Raw genomic sequence first — 26,756 nt, 5'->3', positions numbered from 1 at the left:
ATTTTTTGCATGTTGTATATCAATTATAATTTTAACAAGATATATAAATAACGTATTTTGTTTCGACCTTTTTTTTTTGTTTACTATTCTTCTTAATATATTATTATGCTTGTTACTACCATTTATCATTATTGCTTTTTTATATTTGCTGCTAGTCAACTAGTGAGAGTATATGCAGATGAGGGAGATAGTAATAATAACAATTCAACAGAACAACGACCAGGTAAAACAAAATACGGTGTAATAAAAAAAAAAAAAATCAAGACTATTGTTATTAATATTCAATAGCCAATTTACCACATGTTGGCTGGACTATCCTTCGTATCGATCCTTCTTCTCGAGAAAACTTGTGTCAACGTCAAATCGCTTATTGTTTTGTAAGCTGTCACACTATATGTAGTTGCATATATATTTTACTAACATACATGTATATACATAAATATTTATATTATAGAATAATTGTGGGGGGCCTAATAATACACCGAAAAAGTATGTATAGTAGCAATCTATCTATTAAAATATATGACTAAATATATATATATATATGTATATAAAAGTTTCTGTAATGCAACTTCAATGGCTTGGAACTGTGGTTGCGATGTAAGAAATAGACTGCTATTTAAATTATATATATATAGAGAGAGAGAAATAAAATACAATAAATTATCTCAATGTTTACTATAGAGAAAAGAAGCCGATTTTGCCCCTTATCTTTGGCCAGTTGTGCAAGCTGAATGCACAGGTAAATCTCAAGACTGTCAATTGATTTGTAATCAAGATAAAGTAAATCCTTCTGCTTGTTCGACTGCTTGTACTTCTTATTATCAATGCGGTACAGAATTTGCTCCACCAAGTTATCTTGAAACTGAAAATTCATCTGACGAGCCTTCTTATGATGGACCACCACTCAAGAAAACTACGGGTGCTACGAATACGACTACTGCTATTAACAATAGTACAATACCTAATCTAAATAATAACTCTTCTAGTCCATCTCGTAGTGACGCTACTACTATTATTTTTATGAAATGTCATTATGGCCATTCTATATTCTATCTATTTATCTCTATACTAGTTCTATTCACTGCAGGCGTTATTACACTCTTTTAAATTTATTTTATATGCACTATATAATAAACACGAGTACCTTTTATTATCTATTATTGCTGAATTTAAATTGATTTTTTGTCCGGGCCGGTATTATTTTTATTTTCACCATTCATTTTTTAATTTTTTTTTTTATTTTTTATTTTTCAAAGTTCGGACCAAGAAATGAAAAGAGACAAAAGAAATACTCAAGTAAGCTACAGTTAGAATCTTCCTCTTTTCTCATCATATAGACAGGATGAAGTTCTCTGCTGGTAAATATTTTAAAAGAAACATGGCCCGTTCTTGAATAGGGTTGAAAGAAACGAATAGATGGAAAATAGATGGATGCATGTTAAACATATATAAACGATGGATGTCTTTTCTTTTTCTTTTCTTAACCTCTTGAAAAAAAAAATACTATTTGTTACCGCTCATAAAGTGAATCAAACTACATTAACTCGGTCACATTCAAATAAATTCAATTCTCGAATACAAATGAAGACATAAAGTTGCCTTTCTTTTTTGTTTGAGTTGAATTCTTCAGCAAACTTGATTTCAAATCTCTTTATGAGTTTTGATCCATTCGATTACAACTGGTAAACATATATATTAAAACTCAAGAGTAATTGGCAGGAAGTTTTCAGAAGAAAAAAAAAAGAAGAGAAAAGAGGGAGAGAACAAAAAGAAGAAGACAAACGTCAATCACTATTTTCCATTTTATATTCGTTTCTGTTTATTTTTTTTTGTAATTAGAGTTAAACAATATACTTAATCTACGTTTTTTCCTTTCTTTATTAGACGTCAGTTCTTCTCGCCGTAAGAGCAGAAAGGCTCATTTCACCGCCACCTCCGATGTTCGTCGTAAGATCATGAGCGCTCCTTTATCCAAGGAACTCCGTGAAAAGTACAACGTTCGTTCTATCCCTGTTCGTAAGGATGATGAAGTTATGGTTGTTCGTGGTACCTACAAGGGCCGTGAAGGTAAGGTCACCCAAGTCTACCGTAAGAAGTGGGTCATTCACATTGATCGTGTCGCTCGTGAGAAGGTTAACGGTGCTACTGCTCCTATTGGTATCTCTGCTTCCAAGGTTGTTGTCACCAAGCTTAAGTTGGATAAGTCTCGTCTTGCTATCCTCGAACGTAAGGGCAAGAAGGAAGCCATGAAGCAGGTAAAGAAAGAAACTTTATTTTAAATGAAAGTAGGAAACTAATTGTATAAATTTGATTTCATATAGTAAATTACCTTTACACTAAATAAATAAATAAAAAAATTCCATTTTTTTTTATTTTAAATAAAATCTCCTTTTAATAAATATAAACATTTCTATAAACAATTTCTTGGTTATTTATGCATAAAGTGCTTATGTATTAGTTTGGTACATTTGAGATAAGTGGTGTGTAATGCTTATCCATTTTACTTTTAAATGAATGTATTCGACAAATAACAGTTGCGAAAAAAAAATTTTCGATTGATGTCATACAAGCTTTTTATTTAGATGCTTACAGTCATTTATAGATCTCAAAAAGAAGTTGTAAGTATGTTGACCCTTACTTACACCGTATCTTGATGATGTGTTGTCATTGTTAATATACTAGATATATCTGGGATTTTATTTATATACAAATATGTATTATAGATATCAAGATTGAAGAAACTGACTTGAAAAAAGAAACTGGACTTTGATGATAAAATTAACCATTGGTGACTGTAAAAAATAAATAAAATAAAAAAAAAAAAAAAAAAAATCAACACCAAGCCTGTTTGAGTATATAACAGCAGATCAATTGAATAAATGATAATCTAACGTATTTATAACAAAACTGAATCAAGTATACCTTTTTTTTGGACTATATCCTGCGTTCATATCCGTCTAGAAATAGTGCTTCTTCCCTACTGCATATATTACTTTACATCGACACAGGGAAAAAAAAAAAAGTATACAATCAGTGACAGTGGTTATATACATATACGCTCTCTCTCTCTCTATGGCTTTCTGATAATCACTTTTCTCAGTAAAATATTGCATCGTTTTCGGACAAATAGACAAAAGAATGCAACTAATTGGTGGTTGGAAAGGAATAAAGCTAACATTTATTTTTTATGATATTTAAATTAAATAGTTTTTCCTGGAATTAAAATAGTTTTGCCTTATAAAATACAAAGTTCATTTATAAAAAAAAATAAAATAAAAATAAAATAAAAAAACTAGTTAGCAAAAGTGAATGTATCTAGCAGCAGTTAATTATTTGCTTGCTTGCTTGTATACCTCTATTTTATTGATGAATGAATGATTAGATAATTTTGTCATGTATATATGAACTTTAATAACATAGAAAATCTTTGTACTTTTGATCTTTGTCAGCACAGTGTTAAAATATGCTAGTGAGTGGGTCCTTCTTTTTAATTGGATCGCATGTGATAATCACTTTTTGACTTCGCACGTTTTAAAACCGCGGCCCCGCAATATAATAAATTTATCTTTTTTGCTGACTTATCTTTTTTTCAGTTACATTTCATATTTATTTCCCTTTCACCCTTTCTTTTTTTTTCCTACTTCTTTTTATTAAAAAAAAAAATGGGTAAATTCAGTTTAGAGAAGCAAACATACGAGGTTCCTGGTAGCAGAACTCCTGGACAAACTGGTAAAGCTTATTTATTTATTTATTTTTTTTAAAAAAAAAGTTACATAAAGTGATATGTTATTTGATCTTTCGTATATTAACATAAAACGATTATCTTAATTTAGGTATTTATCGTAATGCTCAACGTCCTGTTGTTGAAGAATCATTTTCTCCTAAAGTTAGATCTATAATTGATATTTTCAATAATGGTAAGTTGATTTATATGTAAAGAAGAGGAGTATATATTTATATGTATTCATCATCATCTTTATCTCTAGGCTTAAAAATTTCAAAGGATCGTCCTTGTGTTGGTGTTCGTTCTATTAAGAATGCTCAAACAGGTGAAAGAGGTCCTTATGTCTGGCAAACCTATCGTCAAGTGAATCATCGTCTTACAAATTTTGGTTCTGGTCTTTTAAATTATTTGAATCATAATATGAATGAAAACCGTACTCAGAATATTCCTATTGGTATTTGGTCTGTGAATCGTCCTGAATGGACAATCACTGATTTAGCTTGTGCAGCTTATTCTCTTTATACTGTTGCACTTTATGATACCTTGGGTCCTGATACAGTTGAATATGTAATTAATCATGCTGAACTTGAGACAATTGTCTGTTCTGGAGATCATATTGCTGATTTGTTAAAATTAAAGCACATGTTGCCTCATCTTAAAACAATTATTTCAATGGATTCTATCGATGAACCTTCACGTCCTGGTATCGCTTCTAAAAGTGATATTATTAAGGCATGGGCTACTGAGAAGAATGTTCAATTAGTTGACTTTAATTTTATAGAAGATTTAGGCAAGAAGAATAGACGTTCTTACAATTACCCTAAATCTGAAGATCTGGCCTGTATTATGTATACCAGTGGTACAACTGGTATGCCAAAGGTAAGACAAAAAAAAAAAAAAAAAAGGAGGGATAGATGGGGGGGAAAGACACTTTTTTTTTTTTGGATATTTAGCATCTGATTTAACATAATAATAAATAGGGCGCTATGTTGACTCATGGTAACTTTGTTTCTGCTTTATCTGCTAGTTATCAAAGTCTGGGTGGTTCTTCTGAAGATTCAAGTATTTCATATTTACCTCTTGCTCATATCTTTGGTCGTATTTGTGATATGATCTGTCTCTGTCTTGGTGGACGATTAGGTTATTTTAGTGGAGATATGAATTTAATAGTAGAGGATATTCAGGAATTGAAACCTACTATCTTTGCTACTGTACCTCGTCTTTTAAATCGTGTATATGGTAAAATTGTAGCTTCTACAATAAATGCTCCAGGCACTACAGGTGCTTTAGCACGTCGTGCCGTTGCTACAAAATTAGCTAATTTGGAGGCTGGAAAGGGATATACTCATCCTTTCTGGGACCGTCTGATTTTTAATAAGGTAAAGAAGGCGTTAGGTGGTCAAGTTCGAATCATAGTGACTGGCTCAGCTCCTATTGGTAAAGATGTCATGCAATTCCTTCGTATTGCCCTTTGTTGTGATATTCGTGAAGGCTATGGTGCTACCGAGACCTCTGCTGCCTCTACAATTCATTATCCTAATGAATATAAGGCAGGTCACATTGGTGCTCCCTTTACCTGTAATGAATTGAAGTTAGTCGACGTACCTGAGATGAATTACTTGTCTACTGATCCTTACCCACGTGGTGAAATCTGTATTCGTGGTCCCAATGTCTTTAAGGGTTATTTCAAGGATGAAGAAAAGACAAGGGAAGCCCTTGACGACGAAGGTTGGTATCATACTGGTGATATTGGTATGATTAATGAACGTGGTTGTATCGTCATTATTGATCGCAAGAAGAATATCTTTAAGCTTGCTCAAGGTGAATACATTGCTCCCGAGAAGATTGAAAATATTTATGCCAAGGATCCTGTTATTGGACAAATTTATTTACATGGAGATTCTTTACAAAGCTCCTTAGTTGCTATCGTTGTTCCTGATCCTGATACCTTGGCTTCCATCGTTCAAACCAAATTGCCTCATATTCATGCTAAAAAGTTAAGTTTTATAGAATTATGTAAGGTGCCTGAAGTAAACGCTCTTGTCCTTCATCAAATGAACAAGGTTGGTAAGAAGGCAGACATGCGTGGATTTGAATTTGCAAAGGCCATTTATTTAGAATCCGATCCTTTTACTGTTGAGAAAGATCTTTTGACACCTACCTTCAAGGTTAAACGTCCTCAAGCAAAGAAATATTATGAAAAGCAAATTACTGAACTTTATGAAGTTCTCAACAGTCAAATTGAACCTGTTAAAGCCAAGCTTTAATTTTTATATACAAACATACATTCATATAATACATACACATATATAAATATATATTTATTTATTTTTCTTTTGTCTAAAACCCGTTATTTATTTCTATATGACATATCATATACATATTTATATGCTACTCCTTTTTTTACTCCTCTCCCCTTTACTTCTTCCTCTTCTCCCCCTACCATTTTTTTTTTTTTTTTTTTGTTTCAAAACAAAAAATAAATAAATAATTTTTTTTTCTTTTATTATAGATTAGAAATAGTTATTCAAAGTGGTATATTTATATATGACTATATTAATTTTATATGAACTCTTGACTTGATTCATCATGACAAATTATATAAAATTCTATTCTTTCTGATACAAGGATTACAAATTAATTCATTGTTTTCTGTGCTCTGGTATAGGCCTAATACATAGATCAAAAAAAAATAAGTAAATAATAAAAAGAAATAAATAAATATCAGTGGTACCTTTTACTCTCACAGATAGTAGTTTATTACACTGCGAGCATTGAAAATGCAGAGGATGATAATCAAATCCAAATGCACTATGACTTCTTCCTTCAATTGGTTTCTCACAATGATGACATATTTTTTCTATTGTTTCCTTCTTGTTGTCCTCACCCAAGATGGGAGGTAATAAATCCAATTGAGGCAGGTTAGTCAAGGGCGTCTCCTTTAATAACAGACTATTTTTCTTTTTATGATGCGTTCTTTGTTTATCATAATGTTCCTCACAATACGGTTTCCCACCACGAATTAAAAAGGTTGAAGAACTAAAAGTACCACCACAGTCAGCACATACAAAGCATTCCTTATGCCATTCACCACCTAAGGCTACTAAGAAATCACCTGTAATTATTTCTTCGCATCCTTTACATGCTTTACCAAATTGTTTATAATAATCTTTTTCACAATAAGCATGTCCATCATGTTCCAAAAAGGTCGTCTCTTCATCAAAGGGTTTACCACACTCTCTACAAAAGAAATGACCAGGATGATATGTTTTCCCTAATGCCGATATCGAATGTTCCTCTATTGGTGTCTTACAATAATCACAACGAGGACTGAACAATTCATGATAATCTAATGCACAATACGGCATACCTTCCTTTTCATAAAACGCAATATGTTCTAAATTTTGATGACATGACTGACATTTGAAACAATGAGGATGCCAATGCTTCCCAAAGGTCGTAATCGCTTGTCCACTGAGGGGTTCATCACAACCTGCACATCGAATACCAAAATATAAGGATCCAAAAAGTGACTTTGTTTTAGATTTCCTTTGGTCCTGCTTTTCATCTTCATCGTCTGAAAGACCTCCAGGAGCACAAATAGTAGGAATAGTCGGCATTGAGTTGTTGTTGTTGTTTTTTACTTTTTCGTCTTCATCATCTGAATAACCAGGTGCGGATATAACAGGAATGGGAGGAGGTGGTGCTGATGATGTATTGTTTTTCGAAGAATTAGCTGGTTCATTATGATAGGAGTTGTAGTTTGGTAAAGGCTTTTGAGAACTTGATCTTGTTAATGGATTGCTAGACTTTTTCTTTTCTTCATCTTTTACTTTAACATCTGGTGTCTTGCTGTTAAAAGTATTCATTCGACGTGATACATTCAAATCCTGTAATACTTTTTTTCCCTCTTTTTCCTCTTCCTCTTCCTCTTCCTCATCCGATGAATAATAGCATATCACTGGTTTTTCCATTGAAATGCTTTCTTTAGGTGCAGGTGCTGGTCGATGCGGTAATCGTTTTTTACGATTTGGAAAAGTATTCTGTACTGGTGATGAAGAGACATCTTCATCAATTGCTTTTGTGGAAGAGGATTTAGCAGGTGAAGGTAAATTATCGACTGTTACTTGTGTTTTTGAAAATCGCTCTTCAAGGGATGATGGTATAGGATATGTATAGTATTTTGACTTTTGCTGGTATTTATTTAAGCTTGAATGCATATATATCTCAAGTGGTTTCCTTGATGGTCGTGGCTTAGATGACATATAAGTCGATGTTATTAATGGTCTAGGCCCTCTTAGTGTCTTTTGGTTCATATTTTGCTCACTATTCTGAAAGTGGATGTCAGAGTATCTCATCTCAAATTGAGAAAACAAAACAAGACAAAAAAAAAAAAAATTAAAAAAAAAAATTAGAGTTGAAAGCAATTGTTGATTTTTGTCAAAAAATAGGAATAAAAACAATTTCCATTTTTGGTAAAATAAACTTGTTTCATTCCCCTTTTTTTTTAAAAAAAAAAAATTACACTCCGTTTTTTCTTTCATAATTAATTAAAACCGAATGTTATTTAGTTGGCGATAAGATTTATGTAGCCATTTTTTTAGTACAAGGATAATGTTTTAATGAAATGAAAGATACCAGTTTCTTGTACATCAAAACAATTCATATTGATTGACATTCTCATGATTCCTATTTTTCGTTTTCCTCACCTTTATAACATGGAGACAATTTCGCATCTACAGTCGATTCTGTCATCTTTGTCATTTTTTTTCTACACATCATTTCAAGAAATAGTTTGTACAAGTACCTTTCCACACATGAAAATTAAAGACTGAATAAATCAAGAGCTTTTCTAATTTCTATAATAAAAGAAAAAAAAAGAACTTTGAGTTTATTCAAGATAAATGAAACAGTCAATGCCTTCGTAGTTTATGGGCTTGAAAATTACCAAAATTGCTGTTCATAACTTTACGACCAATGAGTATGCTTTGAATTTCAAAAAATTATATGTGAAGTTCAAAGAAAGAAAATAAACAGATAGAATCACCACATAATTCAACCAAGTAACCAACCTTATGACAACAGAAATAGATTATTAAAACAATTGTATTTTATAAAATTGGGTCGGAATATGGCTTAGTTTAGGAAAAAAAAAGGGGTGGGGAGGGAGAGTACTAGCGCTGTTATTACTTAGCTTAAGATAAGAGCTAAAACTACATCCATATTAAGAGCAATCTTTCTACAAAGTATTATTAACATTAATAAAATACAAATGTCCTATAAACAGAGCTCTGATGAAAAAAAAAAAACCACCGAGGAATTAAAAGCTATGAACAATTCAAAGAGCATTATCTTATCATGGAAAATGCTCCTATACACAGTTCAGATTAGATCGCAAAGTTAATTATAAGCCGAGGATATGGGTACATATATCCTCTATCATTCTATTCAGAGCTTAATCTAATGAAGCAAATTTTTTAGGTTTGTAATAATCAAAAACAATAAGAGAAAAACACTTGAAGAAGGGAATTCCAACTATAAAATAAGCTAATTCTTGTAATAATATCTACTTAAAGACTTTTAATGCTGCTGTCATTATTCATATTTGAAACTATAAACTCGTTTAAATTAAAAAAAAATACTTAATAATGCAAACTTCATTTTTTTTAATGTATACAAAGCGACGAATTTGGTTTATGTGCAATATAAAAATTTTATTCATGTAAAGATAGATTTTTTATGTGTTTGCAGCTTTTCTTTTGTGTCTTTCAAGAGCTTTTCCTTTTATCCATTTGAGGTACTCTAATGTCTACAATCATACTATTTATTATAGGAATCGCAGTCCTCTCCAAAATAATAAAAAAAAAGCCAATCATTAAATAGCCAAATGGATCTTCAAGTAACTTGAGCTTTTTGTATTTAAGATCAAAGTCTCTCTTCTCATTTTTTTCACCTCACCTTTTAGCTTCATTAACATTCTTTTAACATCTTTCTTATCTTCATGAATTTTATCTTTAATAACACTGTTATACTCAGTGGTATTGCTATATGGGCAATGGCACTAGGTATTTGATAAATTCAGCTGTGCTTGAAAAGTTGAGAGATCTTATGTCAAAGCTTTTGTTAATAATAATCTTTTTTTAATCAACAAACTTCAAACTTTATATATTGGGCTTTTATTCCATTATGAATTGCCTCTTGAATATACAAACTTTTTAAATCCTTGAAAAGAGTAATATGTCTAGGATAATATGTCATATAGAAATTTTGCGGCATCAGAATCCTCTTTAAGATGTATCAAGTAAAATCTATACGAGTTGAATGAATAAGCTTAATTTATATAAATTAATAGGAGCTAGTACCTAAGCTGTTACCTTCTGCGGTTTGTATATGTTTTGATGGGCAAAGAGATAAAGAAAGAGAATAAAACAAAAAACAAGTCTGTGAAAACTCGGTATGGTTCATTCGAGAAACATAATACAAAAATTGTACAAAGAAAAAAGCAATAATATGGAAAAATATCAAGGGCTGCTTCTATACAAGATAACTGATATTAATCGAAATATGATTTAGACAAGCAAATGCTTGTGTAATAAAGAATCATGTAAAAAATATTGTCTTTGAATAATTTTGCATTCAATAAGATATATTTTTATTCTTTTTTCTCTCTGAGCTTTCTCTCTTATTAGAAATATACTTAATCATTATTTCTAGTGTAGTAAGTGACACATCAATATTATTTTATAGTAAATATTCCAACTATGACAGCAATATCAATTATTCATATGTTACCATTATTATCATTATATAAGATACTATTACATAATACAGTATATATAATTATTATTGATACTCGAACACTCTACCAATGGCTATTATTAAAACCGAGTGTAGACTAAACATTTTCTGCTGTAAAGTACAGTATACTAGTTTTATTTGAATAATCTCTGTTATCAGGTAATAATTGATAGTTTATTTCCATTAATTTGGTTATAAAGACGACTATAATCATAACCAATATACATGAGTACATTTAGTGATCGAACAGCGATTTCTAACATTCATAACATCTTCTAAGCTAAAATCATTGAGATCATATCTCCAAATAAATACTTGTAATTACAGCCTACAAAAAGCGCAAGAAATGACTATAGTTTCACAAGAAACGGAGTATACTGAAAACAGTAGTGCTATATTCATTAAGCAGATACTTAATAACGTCATAAATCAGTTTTTTCGTCTTAAGTTTAAGAGGATTTATAAAGTTAAATGATAAACATCATGCATTGAAGTACGCTAGTTACACAGTAATTCTATTTATAATTGCTTGTTGTTGTACCTAATAAATTCTCAATAAGTCACGCTTTATTTTCTTAATAATAATTCCCAACTGCAATAGAAGATTGCACAGTTGTACGAAGATTTTTTTTTTTTTTTTTTTAATTCATCGCAAAATGAAACATTTGCTACAGCTCCGGTTAAATAAAACAATAGTTGACAAAAGGAAAGTTACACATTTAATGATCTATCATCAAGTAGTAAAGAAAGCATTTAAACTTCTTTAACATAATTCAATATAATATCTTTAATAATTATCATAGTTATTTTTGTGTATAAAAGATATGAAAGATAAATAATAAGCCACAAAGAGGTACTGGATATTAATCTTTGAAAACTTTTTCTTTGTTTATGTACAAGCAAACTTTCTCATGGTCTCTCCTTATTTTTAATAAAATCGTTTTTTTTTTGGACTGTACTTTGCCTATTTTAATAGAATAAATGCATATATTTTCATACATATACATTTTTGTACTTTGTCTATTTTATAGAATAGAAGCATGTGTTTTTACATAGTAATTTTCTCCTGATGCTGGCTACTATAAACATTAATTATAGTAGGCTCCCTAAAATTTAGTTAGTGCAAACAAATCAGTCATTGCTTGCTTTTCATCATATTAGGAAGTAGTTTCTAAATATTTGTCCCTTTACGTATTCAAACTTTATTTTCTTCTTTTTTTTGTATATTTTATTTATTTTTATATACATATTTTTTAAATGCACATATTTTTTATTTATTTATTCATTTTTTTTTATTCTTTTCCTTTTTTCTTTTCCTTTTTTTCTTTATCTTTTATTTTTTTTTCATGGCGGGCTTCAAGGATATTGGTCGCCTTATAAAATCAATCCTAGTGGGCTTCAAGGATATTGGTCACTTTAAATATTCAATCCTAGTGGGCTTCAAGGATATTGGTCACTTTAAATATTCAATCCTAGTGGGTTTCAAGGATACTGGTCACTTTAAATATTCAATCCTAGTGGGCTTCTAAGGATATTGGCCACTCTAAATATTCAATCCTAGTGATTCCTCTAGATATTGTCCATCCTAAATATTCAATTATGACTCTTTTCTTCATAATGGTCTCCTCTAAACTCTACCTACTCTATATATTTAATCCTGACTCTTTTCTTCATAATGGTCTTCTTCTCTAAAATCTAGTTACTCTACATATTCAATCTTAATGGACTTATCTAGACATTGGTCACTCTAAATATTCAATTCTGACTCTTTTCGTTATAATGGCCTCCTCTAAACTCCAGCTACTTTAAACATTCTTTCATGCTCTCTTTTTGACCCTGGTTAATAGACACGAATCAATCTCCTTCTCTTTAAAACTGGGTTTTGTTATCTCTACAGCTATATTAAAAAAAAATTTTCTTTAAACGCGTAATAGTCAAGCTCTACAATCAAGTTTGTACTGAAATAATAGTATACTAAACAATTAAACTATTTTCTTACTCTCATAAATATATAAATATATAAATAAATAAATAAATGGATGGATTCCTTTAATAAATAAAAGTATTCTTAATTTTAAAAGTTGATATTAATCTATAGAAGCTCATCTAACTATAAGAGAAATGGTCTTTATTAAAAAAAAAAAAAAAAAGAAAAAGAAAAAAGAAAATTACAGCTATTTTTTAAGTCTTGCATTTTTTCCCCTCTGAATTAACCAACAAGTTAGCGTATCATTCTACTAAAATATAATATAAAATAATTTGGTATCAATGTTGTCCTTATGAAATTAATATGTTCTACTTTTATTACCCCATCCTTACTCATCACAAAACCATTTATTCTTCTAATTTCCTTATCTAAATATTCCATAATGATCTTATAGAATTGAATATTTTATGTTTTTTCTTTCTTTTTTTTAACTTTGAACTTTACATACATAGTTAAATTATTCAATTACACATGTGCAAATACGACAAATAGGGAGCTATTTCACACTTATGTATACATACAGTGTCTCTGGCACCAATTTGCACAAATTAAAATCCTTAGCCACATATTGCAAGCCAAATATATCGTCTGATCATACTCACTTCCAACTGATGCAGTACTCACCTGTCTCCTACCCTGTATTAACACCCTATGATCCAGTCAATGGCGTAAAACTTAATAATACAGCTCTTGCTAAGACCTTACCTGCGCCTCTTGATAGCCTGAACACCTCTACCCTTCGCCGACGTTGCCATGATTTTATTTCAAGGAACTTTCAACTTACTCTCCATCAAAGGCATAGCAAATTATTGTCTGTCTGTCTGCTGTCCTTCTTTGTCTCTGGATCCCATCCTGTGGTTACCTATGCTCCCAATCGAACGTAGTCGACTCATTAGATGGCGGTTGGGCTGGGCTGGCTACCTGGTGGTACTCCTAAACCTTGTCAATGTAGATCACACAATCTAACAAAGAAACACAGCATCAATTACATATATCGCAAGACGTGGATGACTCCATCTCGTGTCTTCTCAATCGACTTCCCTCTCGACCACCCAAGCCACTTCATACACAGGCCTACTAGAGAATACATTGGATTGCCATCCAAAGATTCCTCTATGAAGTTGACATGATACAGCATGGTGCTCCCTACGATGATTTAGTCCTACCTAATCTATCTTTAAACTCCCCTTTTCTTCTCTGACTTAGCCCAGCATTCATAGACTCTCCTTTCTTCCTCTTTTTCTATCCTTTTTTCCTTCAGCCTAAGAAGTTTTTTTTTCCTCTAAATAACAGATTTGAACTGGTCCGGGCAATTTTAGTATATAAAATACCTGTGCTCATTTGGATTTTATTTAATAAAACTCAACTAAAAAAAAAAAAAAAATTGGTGCCGGAAGCACTGTGTACATAAATTAAAAGAATGAATAGGTTCAAAGGAAGCACTAACTTCAAGGCCTAATCTCATAATGAAAGGTTCTACTTGTGTATACTGTGCTTTCCCCAAGTCATATTAGGAAAAAAAAAGAGGGAGGGGATGAGGAAATGCATTTAATGATAGGATCAAATAGAATTAAGACATTATTCTGCTCCCCTCAATAAGTCAGGACAAAACCTTGTATTTCTAGTCATTGCTTATATTAGCACCTTTGTATCTGGGCAAAAGTGTTTTATACATAAATATTTAGATAATTGAGATTTTATTGTATTTACGCGGTTGAATGATGACATATGACTCGATAGGATGCTAGGACGCAAACTATAAGTTTTAAAGTTCCTGACCACTTAACCCCATAAATTATATACAACAACTACGAGGTAAAAATATAGTGTATAATTCTATAGATAAAATATGTATTTATATTGATTTTTTTATTACTTTTTTTATGTCGTTATCATGATTGATATCTGTTTCTTCTATTATTGTAGAAAGGCTATTATTATCTTCTCTTTTTCTTTTGGTTAATAAATGATTGCTATCATTTTTGTCCTGGGCTCCCCATTGTATCAAAGATGTATCTGACGACTGTGTTGGAATGGGCAAGTTTTTTGCTCTAGAACAGGTTCGACAAAACCAGGGATCGATATCCTTTTCAAATACTTGAATAGGAGGATCCTCACATAATTGATGTACTCCCCTATTACAAGACTCACAAAAGAACATATCATTGACATCTTCTATAATATTTCTAATACCACAATGCATACATTGCTCATTTTCTTCTTCAGGAACAGAATCTGGCTGCTGATCAAATTCATCATAATATTCATCATCAAATGTATAATCATCTAAAGTAATAATAGGCCCTCTATTTTCATTATCAATATTGCTGTTACTATTTTCAGTTGGTAATAAAATATCATAATTTCCATAAAATAAATAAAGAGGTCTAAATGCCTTTGAGAATGTATTTGGCATTCGTTGATTATATTCACTATCACGAATATCAGCCATTACTTGCTCTGAAGAGATCTAAATGATAAGCATTTATTTAGAATTTATTCATATTTAATAAGCCTATGACTATATCAGGTTTTTTTTCTTTTTTCTTTTTTTTTTTTTTTTTTTTTTTTTTTTTTTTTTTTTTTTTTTTTTTTTACCTGCATTTCAGAGTCATCTACAAATACTCTCCAAACAGATTCACCTTCAGTAAAATAGTCTCTCAAATAGAGACACCAATTACCAATATCGTCGGTTTTACCTTGTGTACGGCTTACCATCAACACTCCTATTAAGTGATAACTGGTGTAGTCTAATTCATTAGATTGCTGTATAAATGCAAACTTATCACGTACAAATTTTTCTAATCTTAGTTCAATCATCTTCTCAACAAGCTGGACTGAAGATTCATCATCATCGTATTCCCTTTTAAAATATTGCAAAGTGTCATTCAATAGACTATCCACAGAAAATGCTTGTCCTTTGACAAAGCGGACACATTGAGGATCGTATAGTGTTCTCTTTGTAACCCGTGTTAATTCTATACTCTTCCTTGACTTTCAGTTAAAAAAAGAAAGAAAGAAAGAAAGAAAATTAAAAATTATAATCTAAAAATTCTCATGTCACATTCATATATACTTGTAATATTTTACTATGTCTGAAACTAGTAAGAATCGAAGGCCCGCAAGTTCCTGTGGCTTTCTGTGAGTAGAAATGCTCCAGTCATTATCTTGTGTAATTATATACTGTTGCCATAGCCATGATGATGGCATTCTAGAAGGATCTGTAGTTATTAATGACTGACAGTAATCCAAAAACGCGTTCAGGTCATGTGTATGTCCATATTTTTGTAGTCCTGCTGATAATATGGATATAAGATTAATGTCATCTTGTGGTGGAAATGTAGGTAGCTGCAACATAATACGTGCTAATATTTGTACAGGAATCGTATTGATGGTTAATCCTTCCATGTATCTCTAGAATTGAAATGATTGTAAGCAAAGTGATTCACCTATTTTGTTGTATATATTTTTTTTTTTAATAATGATAACAACATTATCTATTGCGGACAATGAAATAAGCTTTGAAGACTAAAAAATCAAAATCTGAAGAAATCCTTTAAAGCTAATAGCAATGTCTACTCCCTTATACGTGTTGTCCCAAAAAACGATAATAGTCAAGCTAGTTTTATTATATTGTTGTATTGCTAAATAGCATCTTTGATTGATGGCTTGTATAAGGCTTAACGTTTTGTGTATATATATATATATGTCTGTTAATTTCATCCTCTGACATACTAATTGCTAATGTATTTCTCCTTGGATGATAGAGTACAATACCCTGTTAATAAGAATCAATAAAAAAATCATGAGAACAGCCAAAGGATCTATAGTAAAAGACAGAGTAAAGATGACACATAAAGCTTTGTGTAGTAGTGTTATCTAATAATAAAAAAAATGAAGGAAAGCATATAACGTGAATGAATTTGCAAAAGAAAATGTAGGTAAGGGGCTGACATGTATTATATGTATTATAATGAATATGATTATACAAATTTTACTATTTGGCAAGTGTAAGAACAAGTCAAAATACTATAATGTTTTATTATTATAGCATATATACATATACGTATGCTTTTATATACACTTTATACATAACTGGAATTCTATGTGTATATTTTACGCATTAATTAAAGAAGCAGGTGTACAGGAATAATTACGAACAATTAATGAATCTGACAAGATAATATAACTCCAACCAGCAGAATGTGCTCTACAATAATAGATGAGCAAAGAATATTAAACTAAATAAATTATATTTAGTTACCTTGATCCTGGACTTGAAGGAGCTACTAAAAAGGAACGATCAAACGATAGTCTGTTTCCAGCATGTAATTCATTAAATTCACCATGAACAGTTAAGAATAAGACAATTGGATGAGCTTGGGACCCAGTAGTTTGCCATGCATCTGTTATAAATTTATCTGCGCTTGATAAATCATGCACTGTAGCTGGTAATTGAATTAAGCGCTTAATAATGTTTTCATTGCCAAATACCATTCTTTGTCTAGGGGACGCTGTATATCGATAGTATCAATATTTATATACATTTATATGAACAAATCTATGTATTATTATCATATTACCTTGACTATCACCCCATACACTTCTTTGATGAGGATTGCCCTGACTGAAGACGACAGAGAATATAGCTTGACTATCATATAAATCTAATAAAGATGCTCGATTTGAATCAAATAAAGGGAAATATTTTGATAATAAATCTTGTACTGCAAGTCGAGAATTATCTTGATCAAAGAAGTGAGAACGAACAGGAAGAGGTAATGATGATGAGATAGCACCCATGTTATTGTTCGTCTTGCTATTGATAGGTTGAGCATCTAAAAATTTGATAGAAGGAAATCTCTTGATGACTTCCTCCTGATAAACATTGAGAGGATTATTGGTTTGAATTGGGTTTCCTGATAACATAAGTTCCTGTAGATTGGGTAACTTGTTGGCTATTTTATCTAAATTACGGAATTCTGCAATATCGTTATTGGCAAGTGACAAGTTTTGAAGATCAGGAAAAAGTTCAATTACTTTAAGTATAGGTATAACAGACCATAGCTTATTATTTGCAAATGAGATAGTTTTAACCTAAATAAAAAATAAGTTCAATAACTATGAATGCATACTCTCTCTCTCTCTCTCTCTCTCTCTCTCCTATTTCAAATTATATCTACATTATTTCCAAACAAGTTCTTAGCTTCATCTAATAAACGTGCTATCACAACTGTAAGTTTATGTGAGGTAGGTGGTAAATTATCCATCGTTAAAAATCCAATTTGAGCATTCCATCTTTCTTCTAGGAAATTAACTAAAACAGGCGATGTTCCCTTTCTATTACTGCTGATTTTATTACTTTGATTATTATGTGTACTATTTTGACTCTTTCTCATAATATGTAGCTTTATAATCATGGAATATTAGAAAAATTGCATTTTTAGTATGTCTGATTCAAACTTACAAATGCATTTCCAAAACGATAATTATTTATTTTACATAGAGCTTCCACTACTGTTTCATCAGCAACCGTTATATGCATTGCTTTTTGTTCATATTGTACCTTGAATATCAAAGTTAAAATCTTTACAGGTTTTAAATAAATACGGACTCATTTCAACTTACATTCAAAGGTTCCCAAGCAGCTTTTGATTTTCTCGAAATAAATCCAAGGACCTTTTCTTCAGATCCAGGAGGGTATCCAGTAACCTATAAAAGTAATATTATCAATATATTATTCATTTTTAAATGATAATGAATACTTTACTGTAACAATATTTCTAGCTAAATTCCCTCTTTTTTTTTTTTTTTTTTTTTTTTTTTTTTTTTTTTTTGTTAAAAGAAAAGAAATAATAAAATTAAGGAGCTATTAACTAAATTCATTCTTTAAATCTATTAAAACAAAAAGCCAATAGTATACTTTACGAATTCATTTCAATATCCTCTTCAATAAATTCATCATTAAAGCGAGCGTTGTTATAGTTTTGGTTATTTTTCCCGCGATAGTTTTGAGAATCAAAAGCTCTACCTCCTCTTTGTTGATGAGAAGATGGATGAGAAGATTGGTTACGATTTGAATTATTTGATTGGTGAACAGCTCTTTCATTAAGAGGTAAATTGGTAGGTCCTAGTCGAGCAATAATTGAAATACCACTACCATTGTTGTTATTACTATCAACATAATCGCGACTATTTTGTCCTCGACCTCTTCCTCCTCTTCCGCCTCTTCCTCTCCAATTATTATTCATTTTTTTTTAAAAAAAAAGAAAAAAGTCAAATAGTAAAAAATAAAATAATGAAATAATAAAAAAAAGAAATAAAATCAACACTTTATACTTTACGTAAAAAGTCTTTTTTTTTTTACCCAAAGCTAAAAATGTATACAGTCACACGAGACTCAGAACCCGACAATCGCGATCGCTATTAAAAAAAAAAAAAAAAAAAAAAAAGGCAAATTGCATAATTTTACTTGTTTTTATTCTTTTTTATTTTGTTTCTGTAACCCTGACATAGGATGGATGCTTTGAGAAGATAGATTAGAACTAACGGGAGAATTTATTGGCCGTGAGGAAGTAGAAAGATTCGCTGCGGTATTTGTTTGATTACTAGACGATGAGAATAGTGCACTGGTGGTATCTGACATGGCAGATAATCTATGATTCACATAAGCGTCATTCATAGAAGATATACCTGAATAATTTAGAGGTCGATAGAAAGAATTTCTCTGCACACCCCCCACGCTAGTACCAAAAAATGACAAATTCTGTTTCTTTTTCATTGTACTTTGTAGCTCAATCTGTACACATACTTCTCTTAATCTATGAATACGGCTTTTAAGTAAATCTGTTGCCTTTTGATGTATCACTTGAGTATCTTCTTCATCTTTGATTTGAACATGAATAGAACCCATCATACTTTCAGCTTCATAAGGCCAAAACCTAGGATGACTCACACTAATGACACCCTCAAGGTGCTTCAGTTCCTCTATTGCACCTTCTATAATGGCTACTGTTTGATCATCTAATTCTAACATCAAAATAGCTGAGGATTGTTTAATTAAGGGTATCACAGACAGTGTAATCAAGATAGAAATAAATATAGAAGCAATAGGATCAAATCCAGTCCAACCATACCATTTAATTAATAATGTTGATATAATCACTCCTATTGATCCTAATGTATCTGCCATAATATGCAAAAACACCCCTACATGCAAAAAGTTTATTAGTAATGAAAACTTAAAAATTTTCCTTCTTCTCTACCTTTCATATTTGCACTATGCCCATTATTATCATGTTCATCTTCATGATGATGATGATCATGTCCAGCATGAGTGTGTCCATGATTAAAAGCAAAGATACCAACCAAATTAACAACTAATCCAATAAAGCTAATAAATAATAATCGATGGGTATTTATATGAGGAGGATCGATTAATCTGTGGATGGCTTCTGTTACGATGGATAGTGAAATTAATACCAAAAAAACGCCATTAAAGTAAGCTGCTACAGTTTCAATTCGACTATAACTATCATATAAAATGAATATATGATAGCATCATAAATACATCAATGTAATTTTACCCATATGAATATTCTGAATTAGAAGGCCATTTACTCATAACGGTTGCAAGTAAGCCAATACCTAGTGCAAGACAATCAAAAAACATATGTATTGCTTTAAAATTGACAGAGAGGAAAGTGTTACCATCATTATATACAATAGCCATATTTCTTATTACCATCTGAAATTAGACCTAATGAATTAGTCCAGATCCCATAGGCTAATTGTACAAACATGTATGATAGATTTAATAAGAAGAAATAAAAGATTTGTTTCGAATCTTTATTGTTTAATATGATTTCTATAGATTGTTTAGCTATTCTTAATAAAGAAGTATTTAGAAACACTGCTCGTTTGCCATGTTTAGGATCTATTGTCGTATGAGTTGGTAAATCGAAGGGATTGGTTGTCTTGAACATGTTAATGATTGGAATGGTTCATAAAAGTAAAAGAAAAGAGAGAAAGATAGATAGAGAAAAAAAGATTTCTAGAATACGGAAAAGGGTGAACTATAGATAGCAAAAGCTCCGCATATTACGACATTTGCATTTTACGTATTATAGAAAGTATTCAATTTTATTATCCTATAAAAAATACACAGTTAGCTTATGTACTCTATAAAAGACAATGTACAAGTTTACCTTCATTGATGGCGTCATTGAAGAAGTATCATTATTATCTATTATTCTTTCATTTTCAGGTGCGGCATCAAAGACATTAAAGAATCTTTCACCATTAACATTCACCTCTAAGATAGAGGCCAAGTTACCACAACGATAACAATAATTTGGTGCAGACCATACAGTGGATAGTTTATCGTTAAATAGTACTTGATAGCCTGCATTACATAATTGATGAGCTCTTAAAATGTGGTCCATATTATTTAAATGTAAAAATCTATCTACGACTGAACTACCAAATGTATAACCAGCCCCTCTATTTTATACAGTATAAATACATATTTGTATCTATTCATGTGTATTTCATATTACCTAGCTGATATAGCAAATTCCTCTTTATCTGGATCGGGATCAGACCAAACTAAATCTGCCATTGCACCTTCATGAGGGATTTCTATAGACAAATGCGTATTAGTATATCCATATACATATTTATATATGCTACATAGTCTTACCTTTAAATCTATCAATAATCTTTATTTGATCTAATACATGAATTGAAGGAGATAATCCTAATAGAACATAAAGATGAATTAGGTTATATTATCACTTTACTACTGCTACTATTATGATTACCTCCATGAACACAAAATATACTATTATCAATTACAACTGATAATGTTAAATAATCAAACATGTCTGTAAAGTATTGCCAAACTTGAATTGTTCCATATTTCCTTAAACATTCAGAATAAAATCCATACGTCTAAAATTTATAAGACTATCATTTTTAGTTTAAACTAAAAACGTAATCATATTCGTATATACCACACAATACCATATGCATTACTTACTTGAGTTACTGTTCTTGATTCATGATTTCCTCTTACAAGTTGTACACGTTCTGGGTATCTTAATTTTAAACAAGTTAAAAGAGATATAGTTTCAATACTATATAATCCTCTGTCAACATAATCACCTAATGATTACAAACATTAGCAACAGCAACAAACAAACACATGTCATCCATCATGTTCCTTACCAAGAAAGAGGTAATTGGTGTCAGGACAATAGCCTCCAATACGAAATATTTCAATCAAATCATAATACTGCCTATTATTTATTTTATTTTATTTTTTTCAAAAATATAAGTGATGACTAAATACAGATATAGATTTACTTGCCTTACCCATGAATATCACCTACTACTGTAACTGGTGCTTTAATGTGAACAACATTACTTTCATTCATTAATAACTCTTTTGTACGTTCACATATTTCTTTTAACACGCATTCTGCTAGTAATTGTTTTTTATATAATTTTTCTAAACAGGCATCGAGATCAAGTGTCACCATTTAATATATACAAAAAAAAAAAAAAAAAAAAAAAAAAAAAAAAAAAAAAGAAAGAAATAGACAAAGATTTTAAAGGAGAGTTCATATAAATAGATATAAAAAAAAAATACATATTTTCAAGAAGGGGCATTTTATTTGACTGAACTTAAAACAATAAAGAGCTACACACTATGTATACAAATTTATTTAATATGTGAGTACAGAAAATAAAGAGCATATGTATTATGTATGTATGTATGCATGCTAAACAAGTATGGGTATATCAATGTTGATTTTAAATTCACTTTATTCATCTTCTTCTTCTACTATTTTCTTTTCTCCTTTGTCTTCTATTTGATTCTCCTCTTCAGCAACTTCTTCTTGATATTCTTCTTCGTCTTCTTCTTCTTCTTCATCTTCGTCTTCGTCTTCGTCTTCTTCATCATCTTCATCATCTTCGTCTTCTTCATCAAAATCCATTTCCTCTTCCTCTTCTTCACTATCTTCTTCGATATATCTTTTTCGCTTGCGTACTTGCTTTTTAGATGCAGAAGTAGTTTTACTCTCTTCTTTCTTTTTCTTTTCCTTTGGTTTTGATACTTTTCCTATTAATAGAAAAGAGAGTGATTAATACATACATGTCTTCTTTTTTATTTCTCGGTATATTCTGTTTGAATACCTTTCTTCACTACAGCTTCATTTTTATCTGCATCTGGTCCTCTTTGCTTCTCAATCTTTTGTTCAAACTCATCTACAATTGCTTTAAGTTCCGGCTTTTGATTTTTATGGAAGCGGCCCTATTGAATACAACGTAAAAAAAAAAAATTAGATTTATGATTTAAAAAAAAAAAAACAAGGGACATATTACCTTTTGGATAATTTCTAAAAAGCTTTTGTGTACAGCATCTTCATGAATCTTGTCTTGGTAAGTAGGCCATCCTTCTAATAGTTTTTTAAATGTCTTTTCAGATTTGAAAGGTAATAATGACAGACAGTAAGCTATATCACGCCAACTACGTTCATCTTCAGCAGTAAGGAAACGTTGACATAACTTATCAACAATGTTTTCTGCTTGTTTTTCCTTTTCAGTAAAATCAAAACTAAAGATAAACTTCATAATTTTTCTAAACGAGTCTTCTTCTAAACGATTAGGCTGATTATTAGTTAGACTACTAATGATGTCTGGTAAATTGTTATAAATCGCATTATCCTTAGAGGCCAATTCTGTAAAGAATAGCTTTGCCAGATCAGCAATACGTTGATCTTTATCCTCGAGACATTTAGCCATTTCACTAAGTTGTCCTTTTACTTTGACCATACCATTCAGAATAAGATGCGTCAATACCATAACAGCATTTTTACGAACAAGTGTGTTCGGATCTGAAAGTCGATTATATAGGAATGTAATATTATCATCAATAAGTGTACTAAAACATACAGCCATATCCCCTAAAGCAATCACAATATTACTACGAATATTAGGATCTTTAGACTTTTCAAGTATTGTAAATAACAATTGAAGTCTTTGTTCGCAAAAATCGGAGCTAACGCACATAAATTTGGATAACGCAAGTGTTGCATTCAATTGCAAAGTGCGATCCTAGATAGATGTATATAAGTATCTAAGAGGCTATATGTATATGTATATTTGTTCAATTTACCGTATAGATCTTATTACGAGCACACACTTCCGTAATTAATGGGCCATAGATACCAAGTAATGAATGAGGGCCAAAAAGAATTTCTCTTTCACGAATCTTTGTTATGGCTTCACCAATATCATCTTCGGCAGTTCCACCTACTTGGTCTAACTCATCATCAACAGACGTGTTTTGCTCCCCATCTTGTTTCTTACTTTCTTTCATTGACTTTTTGCGTTTCCAAGCAGCCTCAACAATCTCCAAGTGAACAATTTCTTTAAGAGCAACATGACCAACAAGGAAAAATAGTTGTGAAAGCTCTAAAGGATCTTGATAAATAGGATGTTGAGGAAATGGTAGTGCTTGTTGTGTCATACTCAAATCGAATTCCATAATGGTTGAAGTATCATTTTGAGTACTTGCTTCAGTAGAAGGCGTAGGACTTACTGAAATTTCTTTATCACCGAATACTTTGTTTGTTTTATTACGAATAATTTCCTCACAGAGAGTCTCAGGGTTTTTGCAAAGTAAAAAGATAGTGTTGATCGCTTGTTCAGCAAAACTAAACCAAAGCTGATTGTTTGTAGGTGTCTCAATGATATCCTTTAATCTTGTGAAAATTGGATAATTTAAAGGAAATCGAATACCTTCTTGAACACCGCGTGTCTTTTCTTTAGGCTTAGCGCCCTCTAAACGTTGAAGTGCAATACATGTATATCGTGCAAGATCCATATCAGCTTTGCCGAGGGGTCCCAACCCTATCTTAAGCATCACATCTATCTTGTCAGAGACTACTTCAGTTTTGGCTTTAGCAAGCATGCTTAGAATAATAATCGCGCCACGACGTTGGGATTTTTGAATTCGACCTTGCGTAAAACCATAAACCGACCAAAGTTTTTGAATTACATCCCTTGTTATCTTATTTTCCGCCATCAATGTACTCATTAATTGCTCTAACGAGGTTAATTCTGCCAAGTTAGTATTATAAGTTAATTGAATTAAATTTTTAGCAACACGATTGACGTTTTCTTTCTTTGAAAGTTTGGAATCCATTTCTAAATATAAATTCTCGTAACAAGAAATGAGCTTCATTTTAATACCCTTTCCCTCATCACTAGTGTCTTTAGTCCAAATTAAATGTAGCATTTTCTTAATACCATCCTATGAATGAAAATTATTTAATAAGTGTCCTTGATTTTTTTTTTTTTTTATACGTGTATATAACCTTACATTTGCAATTTTAACTTTATAGTTATAAGCAACAACTAAGAAATCCATTGACTCCAGCACTTCAGCTTTTGATTTTGATGATAAGAGTTGAGTAATAATTGGTATAGCCTTATGAATGAGCTCAATAAATTGAACAGCATCAGCGTGGAAAGCACGCATCATTACGAGCTGTTGTAATTTTTCTGCAGATACAACTGTCTTTTTTGGAGCCATATTTACAGACTGTATTTCAGTAGTTATATTTGTTACTGGTGTTATTTCTTCGACATCAGCCCTTTGTTCTTCAGTTTGTTTCTCTTTATCCTCAACAGCTTCTTCCATTTCTACATCTTTATTTTGCATTTCATCTAGTTGCTCTTCTTTAGATTGCTCTTCACTAGCAACCAAAAAGGCACGCATTTCATCTTCAGTACATACATTCTATAAAAATTCAAAAGAGATATGAATTAACAAAAGACTATATTCTTACTCATTCAATTATTATTTTACCTCAATTTCATGCTTTAAAGTATCTAATCTAGTATTCCATTCTTCTAAACTTAATTCACCACCATACATACTATATGGATGGGTTGAAATCAAGGTTGTCAAAGCTCTGATAGCGTACTTTCTTACAATACTACTTTTATCTTGTAAATGTCGAACACAAAGGATAGTAGCAGTATGTCTTCTTTTTGGAAATTTGGTCTTCAAACTAATAACGTAATTGTTTATCAGGTAAATTATTAATATTTATATATATATATATATAACTTACTTGAATAAACGAAGATAGACTTGCAATACTTTTTGTCGACAATAGGCAATTGGATCTAACATACGTTCTTCTAATAAATCAAAGAAGCCATTGATTTGATCCATATTGCGTGGATTCTCTTCAATCGTCTTTGATAATTCAGCGATTAAATGACCCAAAATATCTATGAGTGTCGATCTCATTAAATATGATTCACTATCGAGTTGACTAATTAAAACAGTCAAATTTTTCAACACAGTCTTTGTTGATAATTCTGCAAGTTTTTGTAGAAATAAAGCAAATGTTTTTGGATTTGGAGAGTCTTTGACTTCTTTATTAGTCACATCCTTAAACTCACGATTACTAATTTCACGTAAAATTTCGTCTGCTAATTGTGTATAATTATGTTTCTCCACCATGTAAACCAATAATTCTGCCATCGGTTCAGCAGAATGTTCCCAGTATTGAAGATTTTGCATAATTGTTGTTTGAGCAACTATCATCATTTATTATAAATGTTAGAACTTTAATTGTATTCTAGTATTCATTTATTTAGTTTACCTGATAAATGATCATAGTATTTAATACAAAGACTTAGAATACGAAATATACGTTCCTTGATTGGATTCGATTTTGCATATACTGGATTTTCAAATAATTGATAAGCTGGCTTAGTAAAAAGTGTAACAAAATTAACTCGATCAGGTGTCAATGTCCAAATTTTTGTTAGCTTTAATCCAAGTAACCAACTTGCCAAATCAAATGCTTTCAACTTTTGTGAACTCCAATCAAATGTTCTCAAATCATTATTTGATAAAGATGACGATTGTGCTGTTTTAGATTTTCTAATTATGTTTGATGAAGTTGCATTTTCTTCTGCCAATAATAAAAACCAATGAATTAAAAATCCATATAATTCTAAATTATAACGATGATTATTGAATGTTTCCTTTTCATTATTATCTAAATCCTCTGATGTAGATTTAATTTCAACTCGAAAGGCTATAACGCATATTTTAGATTAAATAACGTGAAAGGAATCTGTATTCATTATACCTGAAAGTATAATATCAAACAATCGAGAAAGTATACGCGGTTGAGCACTTGTGAAGTACCT

The 26,756-nt window shown here is 30.9% G+C and overlaps 11 protein-coding genes across 11 annotated transcripts; 5 read left to right on the top strand and 6 right to left on the bottom strand.

The window, feature by feature from the left end:
- The first annotated feature begins 28 nt into the window (after positions 1 to 28).
- Positions 29 to 1,241, top strand: BX663DRAFT_519047 (uncharacterized protein). Its single transcript, XM_051528945.1, has 5 exons — positions 29 to 223; positions 289 to 377; positions 455 to 489; positions 558 to 600; positions 685 to 1,241. The coding sequence occupies exons 1-5, from the start codon at positions 106 to 108 to the stop codon at positions 1,108 to 1,110; spliced, it is 711 nt and encodes a 236-aa protein (XP_051379925.1). The 5' UTR covers positions 29 to 105; the 3' UTR covers positions 1,111 to 1,241.
- Positions 1,242 to 1,886: 645 nt separating this feature from the next.
- On the top strand, positions 1,887 to 2,282 carry BX663DRAFT_440165 (translation protein SH3-like domain-containing protein; the record flags this gene model as incomplete). Its single annotated transcript, XM_051523381.1, has 1 exon — positions 1,887 to 2,282. A coding segment is annotated over one exon (396 nt), but the record flags the coding sequence as incomplete, so codon positions are not given.
- Positions 2,283 to 3,585: 1,303 nt separating this feature from the next.
- On the top strand, positions 3,586 to 6,170 carry BX663DRAFT_477474 (uncharacterized protein). The gene is made up of 4 exons (XM_051524286.1): positions 3,586 to 3,732; positions 3,837 to 3,920; positions 3,990 to 4,606; positions 4,708 to 6,170. The coding sequence occupies exons 1-4, from the start codon at positions 3,666 to 3,668 to the stop codon at positions 5,992 to 5,994; spliced, it is 2,055 nt and encodes a 684-aa protein (XP_051379923.1). The 5' UTR covers positions 3,586 to 3,665; the 3' UTR covers positions 5,995 to 6,170.
- A 36-nt stretch (positions 6,171 to 6,206) lies between these two features.
- BX663DRAFT_519040 (uncharacterized protein) lies at positions 6,207 to 8,121 on the bottom strand. The gene is made up of 3 exons (XM_051528944.1): positions 7,991 to 8,121; positions 6,462 to 7,966; positions 6,207 to 6,397 (listed from the first exon to the last, which is right to left on the bottom strand). The coding sequence occupies exons 1-3, from the start codon at positions 8,083 to 8,085 to the stop codon at positions 6,315 to 6,317; spliced, it is 1,683 nt and encodes a 560-aa protein (XP_051379922.1). The 5' UTR covers positions 8,086 to 8,121; the 3' UTR covers positions 6,207 to 6,314.
- Positions 8,122 to 11,832: 3,711 nt separating this feature from the next.
- BX663DRAFT_519038 (uncharacterized protein) lies at positions 11,833 to 12,205 on the top strand. Its single transcript, XM_051528943.1, has one exon. It carries the CDS (start codon positions 11,872 to 11,874, stop codon positions 12,052 to 12,054), a length of 183 nt encoding a protein of 60 aa, XP_051379921.1. The 5' UTR covers positions 11,833 to 11,871; the 3' UTR covers positions 12,055 to 12,205.
- An 816-nt stretch (positions 12,206 to 13,021) lies between these two features.
- BX663DRAFT_563403 (uncharacterized protein) lies at positions 13,022 to 13,898 on the top strand (the record flags this gene model as incomplete). Its single annotated transcript, XM_051532009.1, has 2 exons — positions 13,022 to 13,369; positions 13,465 to 13,898. 2 exons carry the CDS (start codon positions 13,022 to 13,024, stop codon positions 13,591 to 13,593), a joined length of 477 nt encoding a protein of 158 aa, XP_051379920.1. The 3' UTR covers positions 13,594 to 13,898.
- A 469-nt stretch (positions 13,899 to 14,367) lies between these two features.
- On the bottom strand, positions 14,368 to 15,332 carry BX663DRAFT_440080 (uncharacterized protein; the record flags this gene model as incomplete). Its single annotated transcript, XM_051523376.1, has 2 exons — positions 14,368 to 14,982; positions 15,111 to 15,332. 2 exons carry the CDS (start codon positions 15,330 to 15,332, stop codon positions 14,368 to 14,370), a joined length of 837 nt encoding a protein of 278 aa, XP_051379919.1.
- Positions 15,333 to 16,628: 1,296 nt separating this feature from the next.
- Positions 16,629 to 18,763, bottom strand: BX663DRAFT_440240 (uncharacterized protein; the record flags this gene model as incomplete). Its single annotated transcript, XM_051523385.1, has 8 exons — positions 16,629 to 16,722; positions 16,777 to 17,026; positions 17,096 to 17,609; positions 17,696 to 17,920; positions 17,980 to 18,078; positions 18,141 to 18,224; positions 18,283 to 18,310; positions 18,441 to 18,763. The coding sequence occupies 8 exons, from the start codon at positions 18,761 to 18,763 to the stop codon at positions 16,629 to 16,631; spliced, it is 1,617 nt and encodes a 538-aa protein (XP_051379918.1).
- A 307-nt stretch (positions 18,764 to 19,070) lies between these two features.
- On the bottom strand, positions 19,071 to 21,949 carry BX663DRAFT_532544 (Metallo-dependent phosphatase-like protein; the record flags this gene model as incomplete). Its single annotated transcript, XM_051530470.1, has 13 exons — positions 19,071 to 19,168; positions 19,206 to 19,721; positions 19,778 to 20,043; positions 20,099 to 20,192; positions 20,257 to 20,448; position 20,693; positions 20,720 to 21,014; positions 21,071 to 21,152; positions 21,214 to 21,270; positions 21,335 to 21,464; positions 21,553 to 21,677; positions 21,741 to 21,811; positions 21,888 to 21,949. 13 exons carry the CDS (start codon positions 21,947 to 21,949, stop codon positions 19,071 to 19,073), a joined length of 1,989 nt encoding a protein of 662 aa, XP_051379917.1.
- A 390-nt stretch (positions 21,950 to 22,339) lies between these two features.
- On the bottom strand, positions 22,340 to 25,461 carry BX663DRAFT_532543 (non-SMC mitotic condensation complex subunit 1-domain-containing protein; the record flags this gene model as incomplete). The annotated part of the gene is made up of 7 exons (XM_051530469.1): positions 22,340 to 22,638; positions 22,713 to 22,830; positions 22,902 to 23,525; positions 23,583 to 23,633; positions 23,695 to 24,834; positions 24,904 to 25,323; positions 25,393 to 25,461. The coding sequence occupies 7 exons, from the start codon at positions 25,459 to 25,461 to the stop codon at positions 22,340 to 22,342; spliced, it is 2,721 nt and encodes a 906-aa protein (XP_051379916.1).
- Positions 25,462 to 25,656: 195 nt separating this feature from the next.
- On the bottom strand, positions 25,657 to 26,756 carry BX663DRAFT_440114 (non-SMC mitotic condensation complex subunit 1; the record flags this gene model as incomplete). The annotated part of the gene is made up of 3 exons (XM_051523379.1): positions 25,657 to 26,135; positions 26,201 to 26,641; positions 26,696 to 26,756. Coding segments are annotated over 3 exons (981 nt in total), but the record flags the coding sequence as incomplete, so codon positions are not given.

Source organism: Cokeromyces recurvatus, assembly GCF_025118155.1.
Source record: "Cokeromyces recurvatus strain NRRL 2243 chromosome Unknown BX663scaffold_26, whole genome shotgun sequence".
NCBI lineage: Eukaryota > Fungi > Mucoromycota > Mucoromycetes > Mucorales > Mucoraceae > Cokeromyces > Cokeromyces recurvatus.
Note: the sequence above shows the minus strand (reverse complement) of the source record. Positions and strands in the feature narration are given on the sequence as shown.